The sequence below is a fragment of the Hemibagrus wyckioides genome, linkage group LG01, assembly GCF_019097595.1.
Source record: "Hemibagrus wyckioides isolate EC202008001 linkage group LG01, SWU_Hwy_1.0, whole genome shotgun sequence".
Lineage (NCBI taxonomy): Eukaryota > Metazoa > Chordata > Actinopteri > Siluriformes > Bagridae > Hemibagrus > Hemibagrus wyckioides.
Window position 1 is genome coordinate 22,402,242 of NC_080710.1, and position 26,347 is coordinate 22,428,588.

General features: G+C 38.0%; 2 protein-coding genes across 3 annotated transcripts; both read right to left on the reverse strand.

Moving 5' to 3' along the window:
• Positions 1-40: 40 nt before the first annotated feature.
• On the reverse strand, positions 41-15,416 carry sh3bp5b (SH3-domain binding protein 5b (BTK-associated)). Its single transcript, XM_058385901.1, has 9 exons — positions 14,942-15,416; positions 14,370-14,432; positions 11,963-12,091; positions 4,963-5,127; positions 4,312-4,442; positions 3,767-3,809; positions 3,418-3,631; positions 2,466-2,777; positions 41-1,145 (listed from the first exon to the last, which is right to left on the reverse strand). Exons 1-9 carry the CDS (start codon positions 15,020-15,022, stop codon positions 988-990), a joined length of 1,296 nt encoding a protein of 431 aa, XP_058241884.1. The 5' UTR covers positions 15,023-15,416; the 3' UTR covers positions 41-987.
• A 289-nt stretch (positions 15,417-15,705) lies between these two features.
• mettl6 (methyltransferase 6, methylcytidine) lies at positions 15,706-21,566 on the reverse strand. Of its 2 annotated transcripts, XM_058385923.1 has the most exons (6): positions 21,005-21,566; positions 20,792-20,926; positions 17,067-17,237; positions 16,337-16,478; positions 16,081-16,256; positions 15,706-15,900 (listed from the first exon to the last, which is right to left on the reverse strand). In XM_058385923.1, exons 1-5 carry the CDS (start codon positions 21,269-21,271, stop codon positions 16,117-16,119), a joined length of 855 nt encoding a protein of 284 aa, XP_058241906.1. In that variant the 5' UTR covers positions 21,272-21,566; the 3' UTR covers positions 15,706-15,900; positions 16,081-16,116. The 2 variants fall into 2 exon arrangements, with proteins under 2 accessions (XP_058241906.1, XP_058241898.1); XM_058385915.1 differs by lacking the exon at positions 15,706-15,900 and having other exon boundaries at positions 15,963-16,256; positions 21,005-21,565.
• Positions 21,567-26,347: the final 4,781 nt, after the last annotated feature.

Here is a 26,347-nt window from a genome sequence, read left to right on the forward strand (position 1 = left end):
AAAGAAAAAATATGCCAGAAAGGGCTCCTGAAAATGTTACAATGATCAGAATAGTACTTTATTTTAAACAGGAAAACAATGACAAAAGCTACTCAAACCCAGGAAACTATTAGAATAACCAAGTCATAAAATCACAGCTTAATGACAATGTTTCTACTACACATAAAGGTACATAAAAACAGCTACAACAAACTAAAGTGGAACGTCACAAAGCCCACATGGTCTGCTGACTAGACCGAAGCTGTGCTTTGTGCCTTTATATCTAGCAGCAGCAGCTATAGGGTATTCTCTCACACACACACACACACACACACACACACACACCTTAGTGTCTACCCAAATGCAACAATTACAGTTAATTGGCAGTGTAAAATTAAGTTATGCCTTTCAATTCTTTGTTTTAATCTACAAACAAGAGTTGGGAATTATACATTGCATTGTTATCTATTGCTTTTTCAGTGACAGTGGTGACAGTCCATATTTAACCCACAAAGACACAAATATGGCATCATGCACATTTCAGCTATAATGGCCATGCTGCTGCTGAAATGCAGACCTTAAAGTGTAGATGAAGAAGCAATTACAGAAGTGCATGTGGAGAGGAGTGATGGCATATGAGCCATTATTGCACTACAGAAGCAGCCAATTAAAAATCCGGTTGAATCTGGAAGTACTGCTTTTGACTGCTTCCCCTATCACCATGTCAGTGATTGCTCAGTCCCCCCCCCCATCTTACTATTTTTTTAATCAATATGCTGTAAGAAACTTTCTTAAATTCACACATTCCTATAACTCTTATTGAGACTGAATCTTGCTCAATGATGAAGATTAAGATTCAGAGCATTCCTGGCAAAATGAATGGTGCTGAATCACAGGTACAGTAAAAGACAGATGGACAGCTGCCAACGTCTTTCACATGGAAGAGTGTGATGGGGGTAATAGCAGCTAATTCAGCCCACATTAAGCAGTGGTGTGGTACTGGTAACTCTAGGCCATACTCGGCGGTTTATGCTCTGTGGTTTTGCCATTGTCCATCTGACCGCGTTTCAGGGACAGGAAATGGAAGCGGTTCTTAATGCTGCTTATGCTGCTGCTGTTGTTATTGAAAGTGTTCAAGAAATCTTCCGCTCCCTCTGCTCTGTCACCTGCGTACACACAAACAGGCATATGAAAACTAAAACAACTGTTAACTACTGCATGACTCTGCTGATATTCAGAGAATGAGAGGAAATATCCAGTTTTTGAGAGGCAGGAAATAAAATGCTTTGTCATCTCTCATTTTTGCACCTGGCAGAGGCATTAGTGTTACTTGTCACAGTGATAAAGAGAATCCCCTGATTCTCTTTATCACTGCAGCAGAGGAAATAAATCAAAATGAGAAAATCCATCTTTATAGTAGGTGGGCAAAATGTCAGGAATAAAGCATAATGGAACATGATGACATAAGAAAATAATCAGTAATGTGTCATGTGGCCCAACAATAATGAGTGTTACTGTTACCTCTAATGAAGAGGACTCTTCTTCAGTAACAGCAAATCCCAAAGTGTTTTATTCTTTTTATTCCTCAGCAATTTGACTAAAACACTTATATATATTATTGAATAGCTCCATCTTTTTTCCACTTCTAAATATTTTTCATGTTGTAGAATGTAATTAGTTATAACAGCTATAAACAGTTCCTTTTCCCAGCTGCTCTTTTTCTCTATTCAGTTCCACCCAAACTGTATTTGTGTAGCACTTTTAACAATGGACTTTGTCAAAAACAGCTTTAAAGAAACCTACAAATTTAGGATATAAATGTTACATTTAAAAATTTCTCCCTAATGATGTAGCCAGAGGTGATGGGGTCAAGGAAAAACTCCCTGGGAAACATCAGAGGAACCAGACTCAAAAAGGAATTCATCCTTCTCTGGGTGACACCAGACAGAGTGATTACAAAAAGAAAATCCCTTCTATAACTGCACTATATAAGCAAAAATTTCTAGTTACAACATGAAGTCTATTTTGTTGGTTAACAATTGTTCAATGATGGATACTTGATGGTGCAAAACTATTTGTGGCAACTAAAGCTAAAGCTATAATAGCAACTGCACTCCTAAGCCATCATAGCAAAATGGTTTCAAAGTGGAACCATCCACAGTAATCGTGTGTTACTGTCCACGTAGGGTCATAGATATCTGATTATAATCAAGATATTTTCCTTTGGCAAGATGTCATGTTTATACAGTGTTATGAAGATGTTGTAGAAATCATCACTATTGTTCTTTAAGAAAAGCATGACGACATAAATGACCACAATAACAATATGAAAATGAAAGTCTCATCACTTACCCTTTCTTTCTATTAGAAAAAGATTACAATAATCATAGGGAAATTCCTATACAAATATAGGTAGATATTTTTGTGTGCTGACATTTCACATACTGACACACCCAAATAAACAGGTTTTGCTGTGAACATCTCACCTCTCTCCATGTCGCACTCGGGTGAGGAGGCGCCGCTGCATTCACTTCGAGGTCCAAGGATAGGTGAAATCAGGCCAAAGTCTGACAGGGAAACAGTACTGGGCAGTTCCAAGCTGCAAGGCCGTGTTGAGGGAGATGAAAAAGAGGAAGATGAAGAAGTAAATGATGGAGATGAGGAAGAGGAGAAGGTGCACAGCAGTTGCAAAGGGCTATTGCCTCCAGAGTTCATGCTACATGTGGACTGTGTTTCTGAATCCTCCTCAGACATGGCGCTGTTACTGCAGTTTTCATCCTCAAATGTCTCTGATGCCACTGGAGTGAGACAGGATAGAGAAGGGTGAGTTTTATTGTCAGCTGTCTAGCACTAGCAAAAACATACTCATGCACAATGTTGATGCCAATTATCCATCCAAGCAATGTCACTGTACCAGGAATAAAAACTAGACACAAATAAAAAAATTTTAAAACTTGACCTTGTGACTGTCATCCAGATGACATCCAGTTCATAAACACTGCATGCCCAAGGCATTTATCGTTCTTTGGCCTTCATTATGCATTGTAATAAAAGTCTAACCAGCACTCAATTATGTTGCAACACATTCCAGAAGAAAAAGCTAATCATTAATGTTTTTGTTGATTAATTGACAATGCTGTACAAGAGTCTGATAGACAGTTTCATAAATATGTCAAGCTTCCAGTGCACAGAGGGCAGAGTATTTACCCGGAAAATGTTTGTTTTGTAAAACATTTGTTCACTGAAAATTGCAGTACTCCACCATCATAAAAATGCACTAAACCTGATGTCAAAATAATATAAAAAATAACAAAATAACAAAATTCAATTCATATTTAAATAATAATAACAATAGCAGTAATAATAATATTAATAATGCAGGGCACTGACTTATTATTGTGGTCCTGTCAACAATTTCAGAAATCAGTGTGTACTCACTGGATATACCATCAGAATCCATTTTGAAGTTGGTGATATCATCTCCGGTGACCCCATCAGTCTCTGACCCCACTCCTCTCTCTCGCATTCCAATGGAGCGCCGGCGCTCATGAATCTCATCTGAGATCATCTCTAGGTTTTTTAGAGCTGTCTTATATTCCCCTTTGGAGTATGTTAACTTGGTCTGAAGGTCATCCACATTTGTTTTCAGTTGCTATAATGATAAAGATGTAGTAAAACACAGAGAGAGAGAGCGAGAGAAAGAGTTACAATTTAAACAAACTGCAGGTATACAACAGTAGTACACTAAGCATATACGACATGGTAATATAATCCTCTAAAAGCTTACCTCTAGCTGCAAGTAGTACTTTGCCTTCAGTTCAAAATAAGGCCTGAGACAGGAAGACAGAGAGAATACATCTATGAATAGAACTGTACGTAATGCCATAGCAACAATTTGCCTTGCCCGCCAGGTTCAGTGAGGGCTTTTGAGGCGGATTACCCGCCTGTCACTCTGCCTGAACTCTAAAGCTGAAGCTGGATTATTAGGAAACTGTATGTAGGCAAAGTAGGAAGTACAGTTTGGCAGAGGAGAAATTACACCCCTGATAATGTGCCTGGAAAACATACTTAAAATGATGCAGAAAATGACGTAAAATCCATACTGAAGCACTGCATGGTGCTGAGATAAGCGTTTGAAACCATTCTTATGTCACCATATTTTTAGTATGAGAGTGCCTGAGATAAATAAAATCCTTTGCTCTAGTCTGGGAAATCAATTCAGTCACATAACATGGTCATAATCCATAGCATAAAACAACTTCACTGCTTGGAGATTGACATTTATAACCACTGGATATTGACATTTATAACCATGTGGATTAAAATACTCACTTGGACTTGCTGATGGTGCGTTTAAGCTTCTTCTCCAGCTGCTTCATGTGGCTCATGGCTGCACTGTATCTGGCTGCTGTCTCTTTATGTAACAGTTCGCTGCGGCTCTTCGTTTGTTCTGCCTCCATCACCTTTAAATGCAGCACATTTGCAACATCTTCAATGCAGCTTGCACTGCTGTGTTTAACTGGCCACTTGTTGAACTTTGAGATGTTGTGTTTAAATATATACTGTAAACATAAAAACCTAAGCTTCTAAGCATCTATGCTTCTAAGCTTCTATGCTTCAGCATTATTAAACCTCAGTTCTGCTGTATGTGTGACATTTTACTGACAAGTGCTTACTTTTAATCTTAGAAATAAAATCATAAAAACAGACACTTCAACTGCAGAGAAAAGGAAGGTGGCTATAGAAAATATTTATATATATCAAAGATATGAAAACCAAAGCTGGAAAGTCATTTAAATACACATTCTACCAGGATTGAGTTAAAAAAAGGTCATGTGTAAAATCTGTAAAAACAAACAAACAAAAAAAACCCACTAAAAAAACGTAAATCTGTATATTTTAATGGTTCTATCACTGGGGATTATACAACTTATCTGCTCATGTCTAGTGACGTTGACTGCATTGAGGCACCACATTACTCACCCTCTGAGTGGCGTGGTTCAGCATCTCCTGCCAGGCTGAGTCAAAGTGACGCTTGTCTTCCTCCAAGAGCCTCTGTTCAGCAAGGGCTATAGTCTCTTTGGCAGCCCGAAGCACTTCAGTAGCTCTCTGGAAGTCTTGTGTTGTCCTCTGGGCCTCAAGCTGAGCCTGGGCACAGGGCAGCATGATCAGTCAGACACCACCAGCAATATGATGCCAGGACACAGAGCAGACTCCTGCTGAGGGACCAGTCTGCCTTTAGGCTTTTTATCCCATATTCCAGTCTGCTTTCTGTCAATTTGCTTTTTTTGTCAGTTTGTCAGGCTGAAATACCAAAAAGTGAACTGCTCTGGTTACACAATGGTTCACATGGAACAAAAAAAGGAATATCAGGAGCTATAGAAGTATGGACTTTGCAACTGAAAAAAGCTGCCTATGAGAGAACATTAAAGCCTTACCATCATAATCTGCTGCTATTTTTATGCTCTTGACTCTATTCTTCTTTTACTGGTACTGACAGGTGAATGCCTGAAGAAAATTCTTTACAAACAAAGCCTGTTTATTCTGTGGGTGCTACTCAGTGAGAATAAAAGTCAGAGTAATTTTTATACTCGACTATAACACAAAGGCCTCCAGTGACAGCAACCATTTTACTTTGACTGGGTTTATATCCTCTCTATTTTCTTTGCAACATATATCCTGTATATGACAATAAAGCACCAACGCTTTATTCTTGTATGTTAGACCACTTTTTGATTTCAAATACTGGAGAGAACTTTACCTTTGGTAATTCAACATATAGAGCTGAACAGCTACATTTAATTACTTAGCCTGAACTTAAATTAGAGTACTATGCATTGCACTGTAGTGATATGTAAAATACAGAACTGATGCCTTGACCAGAAGCATTGCATGTGAACATCTGATGCTTAGTAGGTTTATCAATTCTATAAAAATGTAAGCTAGTTCTCGCCCATGTTCCTCAACCAAAACCACTACTGCTATGAAACTTCCCCAAACATCCAAACGTCAAATGCAATACCAAAACAGCTCGCTGCTCTCTTCTCTGCTATTTTTGTTCACACTTCAAACAGACATAATAATGGGGAACTACCAACCAAATAAGAAGATGGTTCATTGCTACATCTGAGAATGAAATATTTGCATAAAATGGGGGAACCTTTAATTGTGGTAAATTTGCAAAGATAAATGCTATACAGAATGCTCCACATTGTTTTTTTTCCCTTATTACTTACACACATGGCTACTGTAGTATCTGTTCTGTTACATAGTACAATTTGAGTTAAGGATATTGTTATGCACTGTGGTATTTAGCAAGGAAGCAGCTTGCATGGGTAGTACACAGTATTTACAGTGCACTATGAAGAAAATATAGTGAACTATCCAGGAAGTTTAATTTGTCCAGTTAGACTCCAGACACAACAAAACAGCTGTAAAGAGCACTATATAAATACTATATATTTTAGCTCCAGTGTGTCTGGTTCAAAGGTAATATGTAAGGGAGTGACTCAAAAAGAGGCAAACCTAAATTTCAGTTTATTTAAACACACACCAAAATGTTTGAAGGTTATTTTTCTTGTGCATAACAACCACAAGACATAAATTATTCATCTCTATCCAGATGTTTATCACATTAAGATGCATGAGACCAAATAAAATTAGCATTCGGCTAGCGAAAAAACAAACAGGACAGCATTTTCCTTCACTCCCCCCAAACTTAAACTGAAGAGAGACTCTTTTGTTACTTGGTAAAGTTTTTCATTAACTTTAATGGGACAAGAGCGGCATTAGGGATTGAGAAACTGTGTGTTATTTATTATACAAGATGACAATCCAGGAAATTCTCTCTTTAAAATCGCCATCATTTATTCTGTCTGTGCGTGGCTTTTGGATTTGATTAACTAACTAAACAGGAATCCGGATACATCTGGTGTGATGTGTTCCCAAAGACTCCTTATAATTAAACATCCTTTGCCTAGGGGACAGTGCGACCCAGTTGGCTTGATTTACGTTTGTCTATTGCTCTATATTTATACCACATGACCTTATACTAGATGGGGTCATTTATGAGATCTGCCTTCTCTCAAAATTCCTAAGAAAGCTCCAAACATTACAATGCTTACAGTCTGAATCAAAGTAATTATCTACAATGTGCCAACCTCTTCTCGCTTGAGAGTGCTCAAACAATGTTTCATGAACAAATAAGTGCCACAAAACATAATACATAACACAATAAAACATAATATTGCCTGTTTAATATTATATGATTTTTAAACCCAATTACAACAAAAGCAATGATACATTATCCACAACTATACTATTTTGTGCATTACAAATAAAGAGAATATGCTACAGTTATGAATTCCATATGACTGGACCATTCTATACGGTTTAAAAAAGTTTTATGGCTATTTGTTTGAAACAACTCAGGACAGCCATGACTTAATTGGTGGAAAATGTCAGCAGTTGAGAATAAGTTTGAAAAGTATAAGCCAAAAACAATGGATACAATCTAGCAAGGTTTTGTTTGATGCTTTTAAGTATTAGCATTGTTTGCAGTATGATGACATGCACAAAGTAAAACAAAAGCCAAACTTCCCCAAGAAAAAAGGAGACAAATGAAAAAATGAGATAATCCCCTTCACATACATTTCGGAAAATTCAGCCAGCAGACAAAAATAAACAGACTCATAAACAGAGACTCAGAAGACAGAAGAGGTGACAAGAATATAAAGACTGAGACAATAAAGGAAACAAGAAAGAGATTAAAACAATGTGAGGAACTATCACTTCTGTATCTGCCTCATTTCCTTTCTTATCTTAGGAAAAAAAAAGAGAACAACTTTTCAAAGCAGCCCAGAATGTGAGCAGACCTAAAGGGAGTTTCCAAAGATCAAGTTCTACATCTGTAGGCAATGTGTTGTGAAATGTTGAGGCTGACAAAATGCTGTAAACTCTGCCTTTATTGGCTCAATTTACTTGCAATGTGGTGATTAGTTTCGCATAGCCAGACTTCCAGACAGACAGCAGAAGGCCTGGACTCCACAGCAACTGGCCAAGGACTGCAGAAGAGAGCATCTGACTGACATGTAAAGCATCCAATCACAGTTTCCTTTTTTTGTTTAACATGCAACCATAGATTATTTAAGAAAGTTGTGAGTCTATTCTGTGAAGGTCAATAATTTGGAAAATAAAGCATTTAGCTGATCCTCATAAGCTCTCATTGTCACAGTTGTAAACAGGACAGCTTCCTTCTTCCATGACGGAAGTAGAGTGTCACCATGGCTTTGTTTCCAAGTGGACTGTTAAGTATGTGACACATATCGCCTGGAAATCATGTATAACCAACTGATTGGATGACGCCTTAGAAACTCCTGAAATAATTCCAATTTTAGGTGCCATATGCAACATAGGCGACCTTCAGCCAATGGGTAATGGGTGTGACGTCTGAGGCTGAGACTAAATGGAGAATAACCATACTAACTAAACACTTCAGTACTGTTTCTACTAGAATTTTCTAGAATACCTTTATTTAGATAACAATAAGCTGAAACAGAGGTTTTATTCTGGACCAATAACACGGTGCTATGAACTCAAAGGTTCTTGCATTAGTGTCTTCAATTTACATATTCTTAAGACTTTTATTTATTCACTAATTCTGACACTTTTGATTAAAAAAGTTTTCCAACCTCTATTGCTAGTGATAATATCATTGCATGTATTAATCAGTAACTAGTTATGTCAGGTTTTATCCAGATAATTGTTTACCCACAGTTTCTATTGGCACTTAGTCTCAAAGTACAGGATGGATTTCTGTGTTCCTTCAGAAAAAAAAAAAAAGAACTGTTTTGATTACAAACACATTTGTGATCTTTCAGCTATGAACCTTCACTGCAATCAGCTAATGAAACCTTGATCATTCAGATGAGTCTTAGGAATGGAGTTCATTATAAAGAATAATTACTTTTTCATACCTGAGGATGACTCTTAAAAATTTTAATAAATGAAATCAATTTTCTGTGAAACCTCTATTTATGAAACAGTGAAAAGAAAGAAAGGGAATGATAAGTATACAAAAATGCATAGACAATCCAGCAAAGCCTAGCACATGTAATGCCAAGTGTTTGCATATAGTGCAGCATGGCACGCAACCTTTGAATGAATCTCACCATGGCCAGCAAGGATTAGAGAATTTTTGGCAGAGAGTATCTTCTAACCTGGGTTCCAGTTTATCTAAAATATGCTGTGGCAAATCCCTTCAGCTGAAAATGTATACTGATTAAGTTAATTCTTAAACTTGAAATCACCAACCTTCACAGTCTTTACATTTAAAAGGCTTCACTTAAGAACCTCAAGCGCCCAATTCTCACACTTTTCTAGCAAATAATCTGAGGAGAATGCCATATTATGATGAATCATCACAGGTTTCCTAGTGTGTCACTCTAAACATCTTACAGTGAACATTACAGGAGGATGATATGCAAAAGAAGTGAACACGCAGCACTACAACCTTATCTATCTGAACACTTAGTAACCAGTGCTCAACAAAACAGACAGAATGTGGATGTGGGTGAGGATATTGTGTCAAAAATTGAAGGGAGGTGGAAAAAAAAAAAAAAGAGAGAGTCTGATGGGTGCCATGAAGAATTACTTTTACAGACACCTTTTCTACATTGCAATAGGTCTCTATAATATGCAATATTAAATCCCAGCCCGATGCATTCATGATTCAAATCAGTCAGTGCTTCTATAGGAGCAGCTCAAACAATAGATGCAAGACAAATCACAAGTTTATGTTGATGTGCCCATTTATATACATTATTGTTTCTATTGTAACAACGTGTACAGGGAATGTGAGATGGGGCTTTTTGGGGTTTGTCAGTAACATGACATGTTGCATTTCTTGTCTTAATGTCTGTAAGAGAGAGAAAAAGTGAGGCTGGTGAGGGAATGACTGGTTATAGCTATTATAAAGTAAGTGATAACAGGAACTAGCTGTTTAAGTAATGGTCAACAACATGTTTATGTTTAAAAATGTTTATAAACTGCAGCAGTATAAGATGAATAAAACATTAGAAATAATCAAAACTTAAAGACATTTATATTGGGCCAAATCATACCACCTTGCTGTTAGAGCAGCACGGTTCCCCTTATTTTATTCCTTAAAGATCAACATCAACTTTCTTAAGTATGGTAATTGCAATGATTTTTTATTTATTTAGTTAGTTTTTTTTTTTATTTGTTCAGCCTCACTGTGTTGGAAACATTAATTAAAATCATTGGTCATGACTAACGTGTGCTTCAGTGTGTCATTCTGGTTAAAATCTTAATGCTGATGAAGATAACACCATGTTTCTCTTTGAACATAAACAAGAGCACAAAGCATTCAGTGCAAAACTGTATACCACAATCTATAATCAGTTTGGTTATATTCAAGGGCTTGTCTGAGGAAGTGTGTGAGAGACAGTGTGGAAAACAATTTGTGCGAGGCTGGGAAGCAGGGTACAAGCTCAGCCTGATGTTGTTAACAACCCGACAAAAACAAGTGGGTGAGAGAGAAAAAGAGAGACAACTAGCAAAACAAAAAGGAGGAAAAGACAGTGAAGGAGAAGCGAGCTGGCAGGGTTTTCTTTTAATAATGTCTTGGTCTTTTCCAGCAGTAATACAGTCAGGACTACCACATCATAACCATGATTTATGACTGCATGAGATTTTTGATGATTAAGGGGATCAGACTCTGTCATACTGGCTTCAGACAAAGATATAAAGGTCTATTGGACACAAAAAGCTCTTGAAATCATGTCCCCATTAGTGTATATGTTCAATCTGTAAGCACTCTGTCAATCTGTCAGAGCTGTTTTTATTACCATAATATATCTGCTGTGATAGTGCAGCTGCAAAGCTTTGTCCTAGTTTCACCACATTCTGTCTATTTTAAACATTAATAACATAAAACAAAAAAGAGTCTGAACATAATCAGTAATATTTATTTAACAGCTTTGTGGTTAAAAGAAATGTCATAAACTGCATTTTTGTTTTTTATTAAAAATAAGCATACACGGTTGCCTAGTACAATAAAAGCTTGTTAATTGAAGGAAGCACTATTTCTACTCTAATGCAAAGACATTTGTTAGCCGAAATTTTCTCCATAACCTGGCCAAGACTGTGACCTAAGACTAAAACACAAAGCAGCACATTAATAATGGGTTTCTATATTTGAGTAACTTAATTTCAGAAATAAAGCATCTTAAAATGGTAATACTTGTCCCTGAGGGTTATTATTATACTCTCTGAATACACTGCTCTAAATAAATGTCAAAATTGTTGATGAAACAATTGGGAGAGCAAATCTAAGTCCAAATCACACTCAGAATTACTGATCACCTGGAGGAAAATACATCTGGCATTTAACTAAGTGAACAGTACACTGCAAGTCTGTCCTTCAAGTATATTTTGCAATATGTTACAAGATTATATGCATTTTTTACACTATATGAGATAAACCATTCAGAATATTATAATCCATATATTTTCATTACTGTATGGGACACGTTTTTTCAAGGTAAACACTGAGCAGATATAGGAAACTTCAGTGTGTCATGCTGGTTAAAATTTCCAATGCTGATGAAGATAACACTGTTTCCATTTAGATATAAAGAAGAACACAAAGAATTCAATGCAGAAACTTATACCACAACAGATGCCTTGGCCTAAACTAAGCAAACAGCATCTACTAAATAAAGAAAAGTCTTTGCCACACAATAGAAACCAGGAGAGGAAATCAATGATTAAAATTTATTTAATCATTGATTTCCTCTCCTGAAAGAGTGGAGATTTCCTCTCCTGAGAGAGTGGAGAAGATGCTATAAAGCAAATAAGTGTTCCCCAGAGAGTCATAACACTAACCACACTATATAGTAGAGGCAGGGAAGAGTTCAGCACTGATAAGCTTTGAGCAGAGCCAAGGTTGAGATTCACTCACCTGCCGGGCCACACGGCGTGCCTCCCAGTATGGTTTTGAGTCTTCTACAGCCTTGCCGATCTTCTTCAGCAGCTCATCCAATTTCACTGTGGCCTCCACCAGCACAGAGCGAAACCTCTGCCTTGCGTCCTGAGAACCACAGCACCAAACATCACACATGAACACGGACCAGAACCAAGACTACTGGAATGATTCTATGAATTCCATAGCAGTTGTTCATGCATTCACATTCCCAGTTTCAATTAAAATATCTTCCTGAATGGGTTAAAACTGTTATCTGAAATAGCTGAGATTTTCTTCTGAGATAAATATGTCACTGGATGAGTGGAGAAAAACACTGCTTGCTTGCACTGAATTCACAGATACACAGGAAAGAGGATATTAATTATTTCTTAGATTATAGAAATATATTCTATGTCTACAGATTATACAAACAGACTTATATGGAATTGTACCTTTTTCAATAATATATCCAAGAACTGATTTTGTGTTAAGTAAAAATTTATTTTATGTCTTTTATGATTTTGTGTCTTGTGAGTCAAGCACAAGGTCTTTTAGATTTTACATAAAGGTCCCTATAATCTCCTGAATGCCAGCTATGTTCATAGTAACCTTTTAACAAAGGTGAACCGAGTGCTATTGAAAACAGACAGTATAAGAACTATACTCAGCACTATTGAGTCTTGGCACTGGGGAGGATAGTAGTACTACTAGGACATGCTGAGGTTCATGTCACCTAAATTCAGCCAATGTGGACAGAGCAAACCTAGCTTGAAGTGGAGTCACGTAGTCTGCTCCATTATTAGGAACACCTGTAAACCTGCTCCTTTATGCAGTTATCCAATAAGCCAATCACGTAGCAGCAGCACAATGCATATTATCTTGAAGATACAGGTCAAGAGCTGTTCACATCAAACATCTGTATAGTGGTTTTTGGTACCAAATGGCACCTAGTATTTCAGGTGAGATTTCACACAAGAAATTTCACTCTAGGGTTCATACAGAAATAAAAACAAGAAAGAAATAAAAAATATCCTGTGCACTGAGAGTCTACATGGTTAAAAAAAAACACCTGGTTGATGAGCGTGAAGTCAGAGGAGAATCACCAGACTGGTTTATCCTGCCCAGAAGTCTATAGTCAAATAATCATTTGTTACAAATATGGTGAGCAGAAAAGCATCTCAGAATGCACAAGGCATGCACAAATATTGAGGTGTATGGACTACAACACCGGAAGACCCCATCAAGATACCACTCCTGCCAACATTCTGAGGCTATCATGAGCACAGACTTGAAAACTGGACAATTGGGACTGTTGTGTGTGAAAATCAGACAATGAAAGGGAGACTGAAGTGGATGACTAATGTTGATGATAACAATAATCAAAGTGAGAACTCATTTACCATCTTAAATGTATTGTTCTCTAAAATTCAGCACTAAATGTTTTTCCATAAGTTGATTAGGTTATAAAGGTAGAGACAGGGCACCTTTCAGTGAACTTGGAATACAATATTTAAAAGCAAGTTTCTCCCTTTTCAACTTGTGATTCTTGAACTTTACTTCTAGATGAAATACACGCAAAAGAAAAACATACTCTTGGAATTAAACATAGTTTAAAAATGTCAACATTTGACTATGTGAAGGGTTTTCACCAGGCTGACATACAAACAGAAGCAATATGGTTCTGCTCTGAAGTTAAAACCTATGAAATCTGCCAGACATCCAGTTAAAAAAGGCTTTATCAAAAGCTTGGTAGGACTGTTATAAATTAGACAAGATAACTCGCATGGCTTGCGTTTATTGCTTGTAGTACATTCATATAACCTTGTGCCAAAATGACAGCAGGTTTGGCTAATTATTTCCACCATTTCCAGCAGTGTCAGTAGCCAGATGCAGGGGGAGAAACACAGACACAATACACAAGTTTTAAAAGATTTGGCTTCTTATTAAAACCCGAACATTATTACAGATTGACTGGGTTACAACTGCTAACCTCTACAGATGTAGACAATTAAATTAACAGCTCATTCAGTGATTACAGCCAGGCAACTGGTTTTGCTTTTGGCAAGTCTAGCTTCATTTCAAATGAAGTATTCCAGACCACATTTATTTTGAGATTTGAAGTCAATCATCACAACCTAGTACACTCATACTACTCTATTAAGAAAATTTCAGAATGATTTTATTAAACATTAAAATAAACTTGCTTGAGGTGAAAGGCACACTGTTGATTCCCCAGTCAAGTACAACAGTGTCACCAGACAGGATTTACAACTTTCCTGAAACATTATTGTCTCTTTAGTCATGTTAATTAACTGAGCTTTGCATGAAGCTTCAGGATTCAGACTCAGGCAACTAAAACAGAACAATCTGATGCGGGAAATATAATATTTAAATTCACCAGTACCTCCAGTTCAGTCTCACATCGGTTGATGTCATCTGTGGACTGGTTCAGCTTCTCTAGTTCCCCCTGTTATCAAAAGATGGCCAATTTAGAGAAGTCAAAATTAAAATGAAACAGAGAAGCAAAAATCCCAACAGCTGATTAAAAGGACAGGCTAGTTTACAGCAAACGATCTTCAAAAGATGTGTCTGAAGAGTGTATTTAAAAGCAATGCCCTGTTGGATAGATTTACTCCAGATTTGTGGTAGCTCTTCTTTTCTGTGGGAAAAATGTCCTGGGTACAAATATCAAACAATAGAACAATCTCTAGAGTAAAGGTATTTACAGATTTGTCTGTAACTTGAAATGAAATCCTGAACATTTTGGTCTAAGGCATGCATGCATGCATTGATGGCATGCACGATGCTGTACAAAACAAAACAAAACAAAAAAGAGCGCAAACACAATTCATTTGGTACTGCCACGACTTTGTACGTACAAAAGACGTATTTTTTCACCGTAATAAAACTAGATACTTAAGTATCCTGATTAATAAAATACCCAAACGAACACTGCGGCAAAAGAGGGTCTATTACCTGGACCCGGGGATCCACTTCTTCCTCTTCAGCCGATTCGCATTCTCCATCAGACCTGCTTTCCTTCTCTCTGTTATCCATGATCTGTAAAGATGATTTTCGGGTGCTCCTGATATTCTAATAATGGTCCAAACAGTGGTTCCTGCTCTACTAGAAAATGCTATCTTTAAAAAGAAATAATCGTATAAATAAAAAAAAACCCTTCACTATGTATCTAAAGCTTACGTCTCTTAATTTCGAATGAAACCGAGCCGTCTTATTCAAACGCGGCTATTATTGAGCACAACACGGTGCGCCTGAGACGCAGAGCCGTGGGCTAAACGCAATGCTACCTACGTGTACTACTATACTACAGAGTATGCTCCATGTAGAATAGCCGTACTATTTTTGGCATACTAGCTAGTATGGTAGTATGCGGTTAAAAACGTAGCCCCAGACTGCAATGTGGAGCGCCACTTCCCCGCCCCTTTTCATAGTGGCACCGTATGGAAGGCCATACGTGCCAAAACGTCCACTCACTAACCTGTGGCTTTGGCCCTCTTCACGTCTGGTATTAACATCCAACCAGACAGCCGTGGATTTGAATCAGATTTATGTGTGTGTGTGTGTGTGTGTGTGTGTGTGTGTGCGCCAGCTGAAATGGAGATGGAGATTATATATATATATATATATAAAATGTTTTTGAAAAATGAAAAATGTTTTTGTGGCAAACTCCACTAACCACTTAACCTATCATTCTTTCTGGACAAAAGATTTTTGAGTTATTTCAATCATACTGTTTTATCGTTTTTAATTAATGGAAAATCCAATTCATACAATCTACAGCTTACAGCTCAGTGTTTGTTTACTAATTGATAAACTGATAGACTTATTGATTAATCATTCATTGATGCTGTCGTGATGGCCTCTTGTGTTAAAAGATAGTAATGACAGGGCTATGGTTTACTGAATTGTGAACACTGAGACAAAAGAGAAACATACACAGAAAACACAACAGTGCATTAAAGTAATAAATACATATTATATAAACATTTACTTTATTTAACACTTTACAAACGTTATGAAAATTCAATTAATAAAACTGTCACTGACTCATACAATGCATAAAAAATATGGCTAATATTCACTGCATTACATACATGTATTTATTTATAAAGCACTCTTGAAAACCACAGTCATTCAGGCTTGCGGTATTTACTCTGGAGAAATACCCGTGGAACACACAGTCCTTCCTTTTTGTTCACAGTTTCTCTCAGAACATATTCGTTTACAAGAGTGTGAAACCCTGCCCGCTGAAACAGATTGGCCAGATACTCTGAAAGACATACACAGGGTTCATGAGATCATACTCACTTATAGAAAAAAAGGCTGATAAAAATAGCAACAGTGACTAACCTCTGGAGAAGAAAAAGGAACGAGTGCCATCCTGTCTCACATAGAAATTCTCCCCAAGCTTGCTCCCTGACTTAAACCTCAGCATGGCATGATCATTGAGGCCGTAGTCCCTGAACAAGACGATTCCTCCTGGTTTTAATACCTGCCAAACCCAAAGTGTTTAAAACATGTTTTTTTTTTTGGCCTGACACTGTCACATTTCTATTCTGCATAAAACAGCATGTTCAATAAAAATAATCGCTTTCACATATTCAAGCAAACTTTAAAAGATGAAGAAATGTCTTCGATGGTCATAGGATGATATTTCTGTCATGTCTATCACTCATAGGTGGATAAGATACATTTTAGTAAATATGTTCAGCAACTTTTTCATGCGTCACCACAATAAATGTGTTCTGTTTTAAACAGAACAAGAACAACAACAATCACATAGGGGTTAAGAACAATCATGAGTTCCATCTCTCACTTTTCTTGGCCCTGCATTTGATCTCCATCAACATGAGTCGGTAACAAATAAACAAATAACAAATATGAGACTTTAGAGCTACTATATCAGTGCTTAATTGATTAATAATGAATAAAGTAAGTATTAATATCTACTTTCCACACTGCAACACATTATTTTGTAGGCCAAAGTTTACAGTAATTTTACCTCTGGTAATCACACTGATTTTTTCGTAGCTCTAAAAATATCAACCTGTCATGCATCTGATTATACAAGTCACTTTACCCGATAAATGTTTTCCACGGCTTGCTGCATTCTGTCAGGGTGAATAGCAGACAGGACAAATATCAGAGTGGCAACATCCAGACTATTTTCTGAAATGGTGGCACGGAGGTCGTCTTTAGTCAGATCACACTGAAATGCCAGACATCGCTCTGGACAGTACAGAGAGTTTTCCTGGAAAGCAAATACAAGATTTTGTATGAGAATGGCCAGCATTAACCTAACAGCACTAAAGATTTGTTACCATGCAGGAGGACACAGGGCTGAACCATTTAAATTTCTTATCTCTTTATTTATATATAGCTTTTGTTAGATTTTTTTTGTAATGCAACAGATTTTTCCATGACCTGAATCATGCATCACAGAAATGTCTTCAATGATCATATGACCATATTTCTGTCATGTCTACCACTCCTAGGAGGACGCCTTTCTTTATGAAACATGTACTGCAACTTTTTCTACCTTCGATTTTAAACAGAAAAACAACAACAATCACACAGGGTTTCCCTGTTGAGAACAATCATGAGTTCAGATGGTCTATATTAAAGATTAAACAACAACAAATGGAAATGTTGCTGAGATAAGGACATATCCATATTCAGTATATTCCAGTCTGATAACCCATGACAGGATGTTATTATTTTGCGGTTAGAAAGGTTGTGTTATCAAAAGTAACTATAAACAATATCAGTTATCAGTGTTAACTCCTTTTGAAAGTATATACTGTGCACACCCTGTGCTGCTCATAATGTTTTGTGCATTTCTTTTGAACTTGCATACTGAAACATATTTAAATATAGTTTACACACACTCACACACCATCGCAAAAGACATTCATGTAACCACATACCTCACCTAACCACACATTTCCTGTGTTATGTCAATTTATTTACAATAAGAAGTCATTTTATATTAAATGATTGAAGACAGATTTATTTCACCTTTTACTTCTGATATCAGATTTTTAGTTGGTCAAACTTTTGCATACAGTTTGCTAGTATTTAATAGCATTGTGTGAGTCAAATGCTTGTGTTCTTTTTACAAGCTTCTGACTACACTTAGCTACTCTGTAAGCTACTATTGCTCATTTTTCTTGACAGAGCTACTGCAGGTTGTTTGGGCCTCCTTGTTTAGGTGTGCTTTTTTTAGTTCAGTGCACCGATTTTCTATGGAATTCAGGTCAGGGCTTTGATGGTCAATTACAAGCCTCAATCTTTTCCCTCCCTACATACACTATATTGCCAAAAGTTTTGAGAGACCCCTCCAAATCATTGAATTCAGGTGTTGTTTTTTCAGGGGTTGTTTATCAGGGCTCCCAATTTTTTTGGAACAGTTTGGGAATGGCCTCTTCCTGTTCTAAGATGACTGCGCACCAGTGCACAATGCAAGGTCCATAAAGACATGGATGAGCGAGTTTAGTGTGGAGGAACTTCACAGAGTCCTGACCTCAACCCGATAGAACACCTTTGGGATAAATTCTACCCATGTCTTGGTATGCTGGAGCATTAAGAGTTCCCTTCACTGGAACTAAGGGGCCAAGCCCAACCCTTGAAATCAATGATTTGAATGGGTGTCCCAAAACTTTGGCAATATAGTGTATCTCTTATTAGTATGGCCAAACAGTTCAAAATTTGTTCATTTATCCAGAGAGCACTACTCCAAAAAGCTAGGTCTTTGTACTGGTGATAACCTGCAAACTTGCATAGTATGCTGGTCATGAAGTAAAGGCTTCTTTCTCACATGAAAGCCTTTTAGGCCAGTGGTGGATGTGCATACTGTTGTACCTGATGCCCCCAACTCCTTCAGCAATGCCTTTCTTTGCTATCTTAGGGTTCAATTAAACATTTTGGATCAAAATTTGTTTATCACTGGTAGTTTATCTGCACCCCTTTGGTGTCTGTGTTTTTTAAAAAAATTTTGTTTGGAAATTGTGCCTTAGTAGGAAGCGAACCTAGAGGCAAATAATGTGTTTTCTAAAATCTTGAGTTGCATGGATTTTCCTGTGGTATCAGGTGCTAAAAGGCAGGGTCTCAGATATACATATCTCACAAAAGTGAGTCCACCGCTCACATTTTTGTAAATATTTTATTATATCTTTTCATGTGACAACACTGAAGAAATGACACTCTGCTACAATGTAAAGTAGTGAGTGTACAGCCTGTATAACAGTGTCAGTTTGCTGTCCCCTCAAAATAACTGAACACACAGCCATTAATGTCTAAACCATTGGGAACAAAACTGAGTACACCCCTAAAGCCTAGTTCACACTACAAGATTTTAAGCCCGATTTGCAAATTAACGAGCTCGCCGACAGATCGGTCTGTGATCGTGGGAAAATCAGCAGGTGATCAGCACTCGGCAACCTTTATGTGTGAACTACTCAACGATGCATCAGAGAGGCTCGCTGACGTGTTGCTGACACCTCGCAGACAAAATCCAGATATCTGGCATGTTAAACATCTGGGACGGTCGGCCGACTGGACATCACGTGGTGTCAATTGTAGCTACGACCTCCAGCCAATGAGAGAGCAAGTCAACAGAGTTGAGAGTTGTTGTCAGATCGTGTGGTGTGTGACCCCCTCTTGTGGATCATTTAAGAAGCGTTGCGTAGTGTGAACACCACAAGGACAAAAAGACATAGTCTTTTTAAAGTCATGTAGTCTGAACAGCAAAGCGATCTGCTGACGGTTAAAGTCTTAAGTGGAAATGTCCAAATTGGGCGCAATTAGCCATTTACCCTCCCCGCTGTCATGTAACTTGTTAGTGTTACAAGGTCTCAGGTGTGAATGGGGAGCAGGTGTGTTAAATTTGGTGTTTTCGTTCTCACACTCTCTCATACTGGTCACTGGAAGTTCAACATGGCACCTCATGGCAAAGAACTCTCTGAGGACCTCTACATAAAGATGGCCTAGGCTATAAGAAGATAGAAGACCCTGAAATTGAGCTGCAGCATGGTGAGCAAGACCATTCAGCGGTTTTACAGGACAGGTTCCACTCAGAACAGGCCTCACCATGGTCCACCAAAGAAGTTGAGTGCACGTGCTCAGTGTCATATCCGGAGGTTGTCTTTGGGAAATAGATGTACGAGTACTGCCAGCATTGCTGCAGAGGTTGAAGGGGTGGGGGGTCAGCCTGTCAGTGCTCAGACCATATGCCGCACACTGCATCAAATTGGTCTGCATGGCTGTTGTCCCAGAAGGAAGCCTCTACTAAAGATGATGCACAAGAAAGCATACAGTTTGCTGAAGACAAGCAGACTAAGGACATGGATTACTGGAACCATGTCCTGTGGTCTGATGAGACCAAGATACACTTATTTGGTCCAGATGGTGTCAAGCGTGTGTGTCGGCAACCAGGTGAGGAGTACAAAGACAAGTGTGTCTTGCCTACAGTCAAGCATGGTGGTGGGAGTGTCATGGTCTGGGCCTGCATGAGTGCTGCCGGCACTGGGGAGCTACAGTTCATTGAGGGAACCATGAATGCCAACATGTACTGTGACATACTGAAGCAGAACATAATCCCCTCCCTTCAGAGACTGGGCCGCAGGGCAGTATTCCAACATGATAACGACCCCAAACACACCTCTAAAATGCCCACTGCCTTGCTAAACAGATTTATATACAGATTTATATAAAGCAAAATGGTCATGATAAAGCAATGATCATGGTCATGATAAGTTTTTCGATAAACGACGAGAAAGAGACACTTGAATAACTGCAGGCACTCACTTTCACAAACTGTACAGCTCGAGGTGAAAAGTCACATGCATAGATGAAGATGTTGAGGTCCTCTTCCAACAAAGGGAAAATACAATTGCCAACTCCACATCCAGCCTCCAGCATCACCAGCTTCTGAGCCTCAAACTGAAAAGCCAAACAAACCAGTTAACCATTTATCATTCCGTAATGCACAGATCAAGCACCTCAGCATCAGCAACTCACCTTTCTGCAAGCTTTAAGTTCTTCAAATTCCCGTGTAGTCCAGTGTCTGTCTTTAAAAAAGTTTGTGCTATTCCTTTTGTAAAATAAGTCCCAGTTTTTTTGAGCATCAATCTCCAACTTTTGCTGCTTAAATTCTGACACCAAAACCTGGTCTTTCTTCAGTTTGTCCATCTCTTCTTTTGACAAAATCCGTTCACATGAATCTGTGGACTGATGAGGAAACTCAGTGGCCGATGATCCAACTCCTTCATCTTTTAATTGTGCCATGATATTTTACAAGAAATTCTTATAGCTTCAGATTTACACAGGTTTTACTTTAGATGAGTGACGAGCCCAACATTATTACATTACAGGAGATAAAAGTATCTCTGAAGCCTTTTATAAGTTTATAAAGCCGTACTTCATGACAGTAATTGGAACATGTTAAAATAAGCGTTTAGATTAGTTAAAAAACAATTATCAAACAGATATGTCCTTCATTTAGGAATAATACAGGTTCTTAAAAATGGAACATACAAAAGCATGCTCAACTCCTTCGCTTCCGGTTTACTTTTCTTCACATATACAAGATTGTTGTCAGGACTAAAATAATTGTGTATGGTGACATCTAGTGGGCACTAATATAAAGTCATTTATGTCACATTTAAACAACATTTTAAACATTGATGCAAAATACAATTGAGTGGATTAAATAGAACGCAAAGAGTGATCACAAGCTATTAAAAATAAGACAAACTTTTTTTTCCCCCAACTTTCTGTCATTTATTTATTTATTCATTTTCAGTAACAACTTAATTCCAGGAATCTCTGTGCATTCACACAGTCACTCAGTTTAGTCAAATCTCCTACCTCCCGTTTGCTAGTCACATACTGAGTCCTCTCTAAGATGACTACAGGTGAAAAATATGGACCGCAGATCTCCATTACGGTCTGTTATGATCTGTAACAACAGTGTGATATGAGTTTTCCCCGCTTTATATTGATTTGATGTAATCTTTGATATACTGGGACACCATATAAAGGGGGAATTTCATGCTCCATCAAATCAGTCTACGCAATATCCACCTCCACACCTCAGCAAACACAAAGGACGTCTCTGAACATTTTCTTCTGTTCCACAGACAACTGCAGACAGAAGTCTATTCACCTCTTTAATTATGGTCTTGTTGCAGAAGAGATTTGCTCTGTAACTTGAGGAAATTTAAATCAACAAACTGCCCAACACCCCATCCTTTCATGACAGGAGCTGGACCCATCTGTGTTCAATATCTATGGAAATCTAAACCACATTCATTATCTGGAAACATAAAAAAAAAACATTTCTAAGAAATAGATTATTTTTAAAAATATTTTGATAAATCTGTATTCTCTTCTGTACAAATCTAGATACCTCATACTTAATTTTAGACATTTCTGGCAGCTTTATAGTCACCAAATAGTGCCCTTATCTTACTATTCGGTCTCTACATCCCTTAGCTTCTTAATCTATCAAACAATATATTTCACTCCTAATATTTAAAAGAAACCCTAATTACCAATCCAGATAATTTCCCACTCCCTGTTTAGTTCCTGTGTATTAGTTTCCTAATAAAGCATGCTCACTGCTCCATTTAGCTCCAGAGAGTGGTCTCTCTCTATAAACATTTCCAGTTGCAGAGGAGCAGCGGACAGAACAGTTAATGGCAAAGTTGACAGATTTGCAGTTAAAAATAATCTATCATTATCTTACTTTATAACAAATCATTGTATATATAGATATAAATAAATCAATTATCTGCAAAGGTTACATGGAAGTATAAACAATGTATATGATGTATAGCATAGATTGGGAGAGGTAACATTCATACTTCTGAAATGTTTGTGCAACATGATTGTTTACTATGCAAAAGATGAGAGGGAAACAAGCATGTTTTTGGGCTAGGTTCATTTTTTAAATGATTTTTCCAGCAGTCAAATTCTGTCCTGGAATAGTTGCTGGAACCTGGCAACCATGAATAATTAATGATTAATCCTGTTGTGTGCACCTCACTAGAACAGGACACCTGCATGCTCAATTAAACACAGTTTTAAAAAGTTCACCTGTATGTCGTCAACTCTCAACTGCCTATTACATTAGCATAAGCCAGGTTTGACTTCATTTTGTCTGAACTCCCTCACCAAAATCTAAAATAAGCTGGTTTAATAAATGCTATAACCAATTACACTCATCACCCACTGGATTGGAGGAGCAATAAACTGAAGCAATGCTGCCTCTTTTTTATGTTTGAATTTGCTCTACCACTACTCCCTCAAATTCCCTACTGTAATGAATCAGCGATGTTATTCTGTTGAGCGAGTGGAGACCAGAGACTCCAAGAGACACTTTTTATCAAAAGTGTACCTCCATATCCACACTGAGACCTGAACCAAGCTTTTACTTCCACATATTTATTTCTATGTATTCACACACACACACACACACACAAAAAAACCCAGTCATTCAGACCTACAGAAAATAATTTAAATAAAAATTTTTCACAATGTTTAATGAAGAGGTAGATCTTCATACTTTGTTTGAAGTCAGTCAGTGACTTGTTTGCATAGCCAGAAGACATTCATGCTAGCATGGTGTCAGTATAGAGAAGAGTATTGATGCATGATTTCCTTGTGTCCTGAGCTAATGTTGTTATATATATATATATATATATATATATATATATATATATATATATATATATATATATATATATATATATATATATATATATACACACACTATATTGCCAAAAGTATTCGCTCACCTGCCTTGACTCGCATATGAACTTAAGTGACATCCCATTCCTAATCCATAGGGTTCAATATGACGTTGGTCCACCCTTTGCAGCTATAACAGCTTCAACTCTTCTGGGAAGGCTGTCCACAAGGTTTAGGAGTGTGTTTATGGGAATTTTTGACCATTCTTCCAGAAGCGCATTTGTGAGGTCACACACTGATGTTGGACAAGAAGGCCTGGCTTTCAGTCTCCACTCTAATTCATCCCAAAGGTGTTCTATCGGGTTGAGGTCAGGACTCTGTGCAGGCCAGTCAAGTTCATCCACACCAGACCCTGTCATCCATGTCTTTATGGACCTTGTTTTGTGCACTGGTGCACAGTTCCTTTCACTGGAACTAAGGGGCCAAGCCCAGCTCCTGAAAACAACCCCACACCATAATCCCCCCTCCACCAAACTTTACACTTGGCACAATGCAGTCAGACAAGTACCGTTCTCCTGGCAACCGCCAAACCCAGACTCGTCCATCAGATTGCCAGATGGAGAAGCGCGATTCGTCACTCCAGAAAACGTGTCTCCACTGCTCTAGAGTCCAGTGGCGGCGTGCTTTACACCACTGCATCCGACGCTTTGCATTGCACTTGGTGATGTATGGCTTGGATGCAGCTGCTCGGCCATGGAAACCCATTCCATGAAGCTCTCTGCGCACTGTTCTTGAGCTAATCTGAAGGCCACATGAAGTTTGGAGGTCTGTAGCGATTGACTCTGCAGAAAGTTGGCGACCGCTTCGCACTATGCGCCTCAGCATCCACTGACCCCGCTCCGTCAGTTTACGTGGCCTACCACTTCGTGGCTGAGTTGCTGTCGTTCCCAAACACTTCCACGTTCTTATAATACAGCTGACAGTTGACTGTGGAATATTTAGGAGCGAGGAAATTTCACGACTGGATTTGTTGCACAGGTGGCATCCTATCACAGTTCCACGCTGGAATTCACTGAGCTCCTGAGAGCGACCCATTCTTTCACAAATGTTTGTAAAAACAGTCTGCATGCCTAGGTGCTTGATTTTATACACCTGTGGCCATGGAAATGATTGGAACACCTGATTCTGATTATTTGGATGGGTGAGCGAATACTTTTGGCAATATAGTGTATATATATGTATATATATATATATATATATATATATATATATATATATATATATATATATATATATATATATACATATATATATATATATATATATATATATATATATATATATATATATATATAGCAGGTTGCATTTGCAGGTAGACCAACTTGGTGTGACTCTTATGCTGATGCTTGATGGATACCGACTTCCTACCCCATTCATGCTGCTATATCCAGCATTAATTTCAAACTTAAAGTGAAATTGTGTAATCTTGTGATGTGTGTCTAAATTCCCACTCTCATCTATCAAACAGCTCTTGTGGGAAATGACCAGTTTGTGACAATGTCACCACTGATTACTTGTTTCTGGTCTGTGTGAAGTGAAGCTTGTGTGTTAACTCCCCTCTCAGGATGATAAGGTGTGACACCTGGTGCTTAGCCTCTAGTGGAGTGTCGCTGGGGAATAAAATAACAACCGGTGTGATTCCTAAACATCATATCTGCTGATTCAGTCCTAATCTTATTAAATTGCATAGGCCAGTGGATCATTCCACAGAACTCTGCTACACTCACTGCTTTGCACTCTGCCTATGCTTTCTTTCACATTCCATAAGAAACTGGTAATGGTGGTGGTACAATTTTGTTTTTTTGTCTTGAAAATGGTCCTTTACACCTCTTACACTGTCATATCTTCACATCTCATTCTTCAAATTTCATGCAGTTACAGTTACATTTCTGATACACCTTTCATGATTTTCATCTATCTCCCTCCTGGTGCCCTAGGAGATTTTCTTCTGCATTCCTTCTCCCTGACAGTCAACAGCTGCCCTCCCACAGAAGGGAGGAAATGTCTTGGACCTGGTCTTCTGTCACCCTCTTCTGTCACAATCACACTCTCTGTCCTACCTAACATCAGCTATCAGTACCTCTCTCCCACTCCCTCAAACTTCCACCCTAACTTCCATTCCTTTGTAGCTTCCGACTCTCTATCATCATTTCCTGATTCTGATTCCTTTTCCTCTCTTCTGCTGAAGTTAGCCAATGATACTTTCCTCTCTTCCTCATTTATGGATATTCTCTGCCCTGTATCTTCTAAATCCAGGAATTAATCAGATTAAGAGAATTAATTATGGATTAAGAGAAATTCACAACTCCACATGGATCTCATCATATACCACACTCTCCTGTTTGAATTCTTATCAGACGTGATTTAGCTAAGGCCAAAGCTGTAAGCTTTTGAGCAAGATCATCTACAATGCCCATCTCACAAAACCTCTTCCTCTTCATTGGTACTCTCATTAATGACTTACGCATTATTCCCATACAGCTCTTTCAGACATCTGCAACTAGCGACAAATATCCCTTCTTTATTTTCTTTCAAAAAACTTAAACACAGTATCTACAATCAAATGTCTCTATCTCTCCTGGAGTAACCTTCAAGATCCCAATCAGTCTG